The sequence below is a fragment of the Egretta garzetta genome, unplaced genomic scaffold (genome assembly GCF_000687185.1).
Source record: "Egretta garzetta isolate BGI_Z169 unplaced genomic scaffold, ASM68718v1 scaffold512, whole genome shotgun sequence".
NCBI lineage: Eukaryota > Metazoa > Chordata > Aves > Pelecaniformes > Ardeidae > Egretta > Egretta garzetta.
Genome location: NW_009258953.1, coordinates 47642 through 56044, shown reverse-complemented (window position 1 = coordinate 56044; position 8403 = coordinate 47642). Strand labels below are relative to the sequence as shown.

The window sequence follows — 8403 nt, the reverse complement described above, 5'->3', positions numbered from 1 at the left end:
GGTCGAGAGCGCTGGGCACACCGCGCTGGAAAGGTGCCCGTAAATTCCTGGGAGCGGAAGGTTGCCGTTTCTGCATCAGGAAGGAGAAATTCTTGCCGAAGCAGCTAGGGGGGCTCAGCCGCCCCGTGGGAACCGCGGGCGAGAGCTGGGAAAAGTTGTACCGCGGCAGGCTCTTCCTCTCTGGTCCTTCAGGTTACATCGAGTTGTAAAAGCTGAAAGCTAAACTTATTGCCTGAAACCACAGCATTTCAACTCATCAGGACAACCTGCGTTTGAACACAGCCGTTCCCAGCAGCGCCGCGAGTCCTCTCCGCTGCAGCTGCGGTCGTGTCCAGGGCAGCAGGCAATGCCGAGAGCTTCGACGGTTACTGCAAGTGAGGTTTGGAAGTGATGTTCTGTACCTGCTGGATGCAGAAAGATCCGAGGACACATTCCGTGTTAGAAAGTCAGGTTACAGCTCCTTAAGCTCTTCCATTCTCCCTGGGCTCCCCAGGGAAGCGGTCCTGACTGTCGGAGCCCAAGGAGCCTCTGGACAACGCTCTTAGCCAGGCGGTTTAGCGTTAGGCAGTCCTGCAAGGAGCAGGGAGCTGGACTTGATGATCCTTATGGGCCCCTTCCCCCTCGAGGTATTCTGTGATTTGTTCCTAGAGCCTTCCCTGGAAAGGACAAGGTTCAGCCGTGCCATGGGTTGGGTCAGGAAAACGACCCAGCTGACAACATTCTTCATTTAATTTTCAGATGGATCAGCTGTTTGATTTGATTGTACAGGGACCTGGACATAGGCACAAGAGAAACGGTAGCAAGGAGGAAGAGATGTCCCTGTTCATCATCCACGTCTAAGGCCACAGCACCCCAATCACTGCGAGCTGCTCAGGAGCGCAGGTCGTACAGGCAGCCCTTGAGAAATGGGCCTCAAACACATGGGTGCTTCAGGAAACCTCTTTGGCTTTTTTAGATTAAGTAATCTGCATGAGGTTTCTTCTTGCTGTCCACCCGTGTGAAGCATACGGACTGCAGATCTGATCTGACCCGTGCATTACAGCAGTTTCTCAGCCTCATCCCATGGCAGCAAAGGCAAGTTCCCACATGAGAGTCCGGTGTAAACTGGTGCAGGGAAGGCAATTGGCGGTTTCATCTGCCACACCGCAGCATCCTCTTGAGCTCAGTGGTGGCATTTCAGTGTAGCATGAACATCCCAGCTGTGCTTACCCAAAGATCAAAATGGTTCAGCTGGAGCTGACTAAAATCGTATTTCTTTGTCACACGCCTGCTGCATCACCCATACGGCTCAGCACAGCTCCCTCTCACTGCCGTGCGCCCTAAAGAACGACGTCCTTGGCATATGCCACGGCAAAGAGGTGTGGAGTCCTGCACGCCGTGCCCAGGCGCGGGACAAACCTCGCAGGTCTCTCGAGGCCCTGGGTGCCCGCCTGCTCTCCCACCCGGCAGCCCAGAGGGATCAGTTCTGGATTCTCGCGTTACCCGTGTAAGCATTAGGTGCTTTCCGACTCATGCCAAGCTCCCAGTCCTGGCGATGTTTCACTGCAACGAGTCCCATGTGCCAACCGCCTTCTTCAAACAAGGTGAATGATCCCTCTCCCTGGTTTCACCCCTGCTCCCAGTTTCGTGGCAGCTGCCCAGGTTCATGTCTTGCGAGAGAGTCGGGCTGGCGCCTGGGCTAGGGCTGGCCCTGATGCTTCCAGTACCATCAGCACTGGGAGAACAAGGCGCTGAGTCGCCTGCTGCCTTACGCTGCTGTGCTCCAACAAACAGCCACAGCCTCCTTTCAAGATCTGCTCTTCCCTCTGTCTCCTGGATGATTCCTCCCTCCTTCCACCCCACCACGTTGCTTTAACACCCACTTGCTTTTGAGAGGCATCGTCTCGTAGGTTCTCCAGTGTCCCTGGCGCTCCCCAGAGGGAGCAGACAGGCCAAAGCAGGGAAAGCACGGGTACAAACACACCCCCCCTCAGTCCCCTGCCCCTGGTGTCCGACAGAAAGCAGTCGATCTCCGACTCTTGCCCGGTGGCATTTGTGGCTGAGGCCACCACCGCGACAGAGAGGCTTGGGGTGTCTGCTTCAGGCCGCTGCCTGCCGCGCGGCGAGCGGGCTGCCCTGGGTGGCCGCTGTGTGGGGAGGTACCGGAGCCTTTTAGCACTCGGAAAGCTCTGCTTATTAATCCCTCGCACCGCGTGAGGTCCATCGATTTCCGCACACAGACGCGGGGCTTGATGGGAACGGCGTGTACCAAACAAACCAGCCGCCTCTGGGAGAAGCCGGCCGGGCTGCCAGATGGCTTTCTCCTCCCCTGTTGTAGCACATCTGTAAATTCCGGTATGCAGAGTTAATGGGTTCCACCTAGCACCCGCAGATCAATGCAACCTAAAATCACCAGAAACACCCAGAAGCGGATACCAGTAAAGGTGAGGAAGCAGGAGGTATTTTTGTCTCTAGGGAATTTTCTTGTGTGTCTGGCGCTGTGTGTTGGTTTGCTTGCATGCGGTGCAAGTGCTCCTCCGTGAGCTGCGTGCCTCTACGGCCAAGCCTCACCTTTTGCAGGGAAGATTTTCTGGCTGAAACTGAAACACTGGAAGAAGAATTCAGTTGTTTGGAGGAGGGAATATGAGACAGACTAAAGTCAACTTCTGATGGGATTTCCAGGTTCTGAATCGCTTTAGGGTAATTGTTGGGGGTAGATGCAGACAAAAGCTACCTCTGCTCTTAAGAATGGCCCCCTAAATAGCTCTGCCTTTGCGTTTCAGCAGAAAAGAACCGTGTGTTTTGAAGTAGAGGATGAAAGCACCAACAGCGCAGCCTTCTGTGGAACTCGGAGGGGAAATGGACTCGGGTGAGAACAAAGAAGGAAAAGCTGACGTGGGATTAAAACAACTTCAAACCCCACCTGAGGTCTGAGGTTCTCCTGCGTGTAATAACAAGTTCTTCTTTCCAGCCCGCCTGTGGAGCTATTGCTCTTCTTGACATATGAAGGGGTTGGGAGCGTGCGGTCCCAAACCAGCCCCTTTCCAAGGTGCCTGCTGGAGCTGCTCTCCCGTGCTACCTCTGCCCCCGGGGAACCCATCGCGCCTTGGAAGCTCCCTCCAGCCTTCCATTTTAAGGTGGTGTTTGTAACGGCAGCTGCATCTTCACCAGCTTCCTAGAGAACTGAGCAGTTGAAGCTGATGGCTCGCTTGCTGTGTCAGCTGGAGCTGTGGTCCCAGCAGCCTCGAGCTGAGTGAAGACTCAGGTTAACCCACCATGCCCCGCTTGCTGCTTCAGTCATACAGGTCACGGATGGTGGGGTTTCTTGAGGAGTTTGACCATTACTCTTCCTTGGCCAAACTCATGTCAATCTACCAAGCAGCCAACAGGACCGCCTTCAACTGGACAGACAGCCGCATTGTTGAGTGGGAGAAGTTTGCCGAGCTGGCTAAATACGAGCCAGAATCCCAGAAACCAACAGTGAAAGCTCTCCTAATTGTGGCATACTCGGTCATTATCATCATGTCTCTCTTTGGGAACACGCTGGTATGCCACGTGGTGCTGAAGAACAAGAGGATGCACTCAGCCACCAGCCTCTTCATCGTCAACCTGGCAGTGTCTGACATTATGATCACGCTGCTCAACACACCTTTTACCCTGGTAAGTGGTCGCTGTGCTGTCCCTTCAGGCAGGAGGGAAGACCCTCACAGTAAAGCTCTGCCCAGTGGTCACACCCTCTCTGTGCATGCTCTTCCAGGACTGATGCGTGAACCCAACCCAGTCAAGGCTAATAGACAGCTCTGCCAGGCAAGTGAAACGCTGTTCGGCAACCAGTGGGCTGCCTTTGCTCCGTTGGGCTCTGCATCTCCTAAAAGCCTCTAAGGTCTCTCCAAGTGTGCCACCAAGCCACAGTGAGAGCTTCTTGGGGAATGCAGAATAAGTGCCCGGGTGGACATGTGCTCTCAGTGTACACGTGGGAGAGCCCTAGAGAGTCACGCTTAAAACTTCGTGGTCAAAGCGACTTGAATGCCAGTCATACTCGGCGACTGGAAGAAAGTAGTCAAACTTCTCAGGGCTGCCGGTTGGGTAAAGCCTTCAGCGGAAGCTCTCCAGGCCTGAAGGGGAGGAGGGTTGTGTGACCAAAACTTGGTCCACTTTTTCCAAATATAGTTGTTAGTACAATGAAAAAGTGGTGACCGCTGTTCGCAAAGGGTATTTATTTGAATAGGCCAGGAGGGCTGCGACAGCACCGCTAATTTAACCTGTAGGGTTTTGATCTTATAAACCCTGATGTAAAGGTGTTTCAAAATCCAACGCAGCTAATCTTTCTTTGGGTTTTAGGTGGAGCCAGCCGAAAGCCATGTGCCAGCTCAGGTGCAATCCAAAGGGCTTCCCCGTGGATTTGTTTTCGGTACATTTGCTGGCCAATGACCTGTTGTTTTCCCCTCAGGTCCGATTTGTGAACAGCACATGGGTCTTTGGAAAGGCCATGTGCCACATCAGCCGCTTTGTGCAGTACTGCTCCCTCCACGTCTCCACGCTGACCCTGACGGCCATCGCCCTGGACCGGCACCAGGTAAAACACCATCTGTCTGCCGCTCCCTTGCGAGGCTCTTCCCAAGCCCCTGCCAGTCTGGGCCAGGCCATGGGTTCAAGGTGTCTGAATCTTGGGAATTAAAACCATATCCAGTGAGAAGGCTCTGGAGCTAGATTCAAAGATGCCCTTCGTGTCTCAAGGGTGGGAAGGCTCGGTGGGCTTCTGTAGGCTCCCAGGTACGGGGCAGGAGGGGAAAAACAGAACGCGGCATCACAAGTTTCACAGGACGCTCCCAGGCTTTCAAGTGGAAAAGGGGGAGGGCGCCTTTTCCAGGTAGTGTGGAAAGAGCCGGGTCCAGCCTAGCCCCCCGGTACAGCGGGGCAGGTCGACTCAAGAGGCTTTGTTTCACCTGGGGGGGCCTTGAAAGGCAGCAGAGCCAACGCTGAGTGCAAAGTGTTACTTCAGCTCTACGGGGAACTTCTCCAAGATTTTCAGTTTGCCACCCAAACCCCACAGAGCAGTGGTCTGTAGCATCCTGCGCTTAAACTCTGGTTTAGCTGCCTGCCTGTTCTTCTGCTCTTCTTTCCTGTTGGGCATTTGCTGCATCATCAAGTTGCAGCACAGTTGGAGCAAGAAGAAAGTCTGGGACTGAAGTCCCGTGGTATTGCTACGGGACTAATGCTGGGCCGGTGTAAAGGGGAGCGGCAGAGTGGGAAGTGTCTGTTGGGGATCCTGGGCGGACGCTTTCAGAGCTGTGAGGGGACTGTGCCCGCCGCCCGCCCGCAGCCGGGCTGTGTCAGCGGTGATGAACGCGCCGGTACGGGAAGGAGAGGGCAGCCCCGGCACAGCTTAGCTCCAGCAATCACTCTCCTTCCCTCTGCTACCATTCAAAGAGCATCCTCCAGACTCTCGGGGTTTATAAGCTCTTTGCCTTTTCATCTAACAAAGAAAAATTCATAATACGTGCATTAATACCTCAAAGGAAGGGAGAGGGGCTCAGCCCCATAGGCTCAGCTAGAACAGGAGACGTTTCCTTACATAATTTGTGTAGGGCAAACAGACATGCCCACAAGTGAAGACTCTTGTGCAGATGTCTTTTTTCCCTACCCAATGTAACCCGCAATCTGAGGAAAATTGTCCTAACGGAACAAAATAGAGGAAAAAAGTTTATTTAAAATCACTTCTGAGCAGATTGAGAAGTTCAAGGCTTCCCATTTTCCAGGTCGCCCTAATAAGCGGGACATTTTCCTAATCACGGCTGTCATTTTCTTGACAGCATTAGATCATGTCAAAAAGTGCCTCCGCTGTGTGCCTTGGTGAAGGGACTTTTTGCTTTCCCATGCGATGCGCGTCACGGTGGAGTCTCTGTTGCAGGTCATCCTGAACCCGCTGAAGCAGAGGATGTCGCTGACGAAGGGAGCACTGAGCATCTCGGTGATCTGGCTGATGGCAACCTGTTTCTCCCTGCCCCATGCCATCTACCAGAAGCTTTTCCAGTATAACTACAGGTGAGCTGTTTCCCCTTCCAGGCGAGCGGGACGCGGTCCGACGGCCCTCTCTGGCAGTGGCTCTCGGCGGTGGGAGCTGCCGGAGGGGCTCCCGGGCTTGGGGGAGGACATCGTGGACGGGTGGGAGTTTGTGTGCAGATGAAGTCTCACCCCTCACAGCAGAGGCTGGGCCTGCTGGACAAGCCGCCGGGCTCGCTGCAGGGCATGTGCGTCCTCGGGACCCAGGTCGATGAGACGGACCTTCTCCCATGTCGTGACACTGCCAGGAGGCGCTTTGTCCCGAGAAGGCCTTTTTCTCCCCCAGGCCTTTCCTCTTCCCTCCTCTTCAGCTCCTTAGACCGAAGATGGCCGTGTCTAGCCGACTTGCTCGGGCAAGGAGGAAAGAGAGCTGAGGCCGCAGTTTGAGAAAGAAAGAAAATAAAACTCATGGTGTAAGCATCTGGTACTGAGATTAGCAAGGCTCTACAGAAAGCCCAAGGCGGAGGGGACCACCTTTGTGAGCCAGCCTGGCCACAAACCCCAGGTCTCCAAGACCTCATACGCTGATTCACGCATTTTAGCTTCCTTGCATTTCACCCGTCTGGATTTGTGGAACAGGACCAGCCTTCCTCAAAGCTTGAGGGTCCTCTGCCCAACATTACATAAGCAAGAAAAGCAAAAGAGATTCCTCCACCTCTTCCTCTGCCGTGAAGGGCTGGTGGGAGGAACAGTGCTTCGGCAGGGAAACGGAGCCGCCTCGCTGCGCTGCTTTGCCTCGCCCAGCAGGGTAGGGGGCTCTTGGCTTGGATGAACACAGCAACAAAAGCTGTTAAGAGGAGATGAAGTGGAATTTCATGTCTACGTGGGGGCTTCCCAAGTGTGAGAAGAAAGGGAAGGTTCTGATCGAGTGGGGAAAAGAAGAAAAGAAAGAAAGAAAGAAAGAAAAAAGCCCCAAAGCTTATCTTCCCCCTCCCTTCCAGCTGGTCCAGCGATGGCATTCGTTGCTGGGAAGCCACCCTCTCTGCCAGGTAGAAACAAAGAACCAGAAGTTTGGGGCTGGTTTGCCCTCACGATCTTTTGTCCCCACCGGCCTGTGGCGGTGCTCTCGCTCCTCCTGGCCAGCAAGCGGTCCGTAATGCTCCACAAAAGGGTGGCTTTCCTGGTGGTGTGTCAGGCTGCTGGTGCCCGTGTTCCGCGGGAATGCTGGGCTGGAGGCCAAGGGGATAATCTTACAGTGAGCGACGTTTTCAGCCTGAGTGCAGCATCCTGGGGAGCGGCAAGGGAGGCAGTGACGGGGAGCAGGAGAAGGATTCCTTCTGTAGATACTGGGCTTCAGCGAGGAGGACGAGCGGCACAGCCTCCCTCCCTCCACCGGCACGGCGGGGAGAGCCCGTGGCCTTTCATTGCTCTCCATGTACAGGAGGGCACACACAACGGGAGCATGGTCTGGGGCTTCGCAGCTCTTCCTCACTTGTGCTTGCGGCTGATTTCGCCGAGGGATGCCTCTGTGGGGGATGTAATAGCTTCAACTGCTTTGGCTGCGTAAACAAAGTGCCGGGTTACTCCCGTACCCGCGTGGCGCCGCAGCTGCCTTCGGGGCGTTACTGAACAAATTGCTCATGAATGAACGAACGCCGCTATCTGTTTCAGGGCACCTGTCTCCGCTCATCCCTTACCACGGCCGGAGGAAACCGAGCCGGGCCTCGGCACGGGCAGCTTGGCGATATAAGGACTTCCAGGGCGTGCTATTCTCAGCCCTGCCTTCCATTGAATAAAAATCACAGTTGTAATATTGCTCGTAATAGCTCCTGCAGGGCCAGGAGCTCCTGAGCAGTGGAGCTGCCGGGGCTCTGGGGGTAGGAGGACGCGGTCCCACCATGGAGCTGCTGGGGCTCCAGGGACAGGAGGACGCGGTCCCACCATGGAGCTGCCGGGGCTCCGGGGACAGGAGGACGCGGTCCCACCATGGAGCTGCCGGGGCTCCGGGGACAGGAGGATGCGGCCCCGCCAGCACTGACCCTCCCGGCTGCAGTGCGCAGGAGCGCGGCCAAGTCCACAGTCATACCAGAATTTACCAAAATGCAGCGTCCTGTCTGGGTTTGCTCCTAACAGCCTCTTCCCTGAAATAATCGTGCGTCTTCTCCCCAGCCCTGTGCCCCCCCTGTAGGTGGTGAGAGCGCAGGGGGCAGGGAGGGCAGCACCTGGGTTTTTGGTTACCTGCGGGCTCGCTCTGCTGCCCGCTCTGTTCAAATGCCTTTTCGGGCTCCACCAGCACTGAGGCATCGCCCTCGCCAGCCCTTGGCTCCGCTCTGGTGCCGACGGCTGCAGCCCTGACGCCGTCCTGAGCTCAAGGCCGATTCCCGGGGGCAGGGAGGGGTGACCACCCCACTGTCCCCCGTC

General features: G+C 55.6%; 1 protein-coding gene across 1 annotated transcript in view; it reads left to right on the top strand.

Moving 5' to 3' along the window:
* The first annotated feature begins 3255 nt into the window (after positions 1–3255).
* Positions 3256–8403, top strand: part of LOC104122404 (probable G-protein coupled receptor 83) — a 6576-nt gene continuing 1428 nt past the window's right edge. The window contains exons 1-3 of the mRNA XM_009634523.1: positions 3256–3639; positions 4430–4555; positions 5891–6024. Of these exons, the coding sequence (XP_009632818.1) occupies positions 3256–3639; positions 4430–4555; positions 5891–6024 (644 nt within the window). The remainder of the gene's footprint in view (positions 3640–4429; positions 4556–5890; positions 6025–8403) is intronic.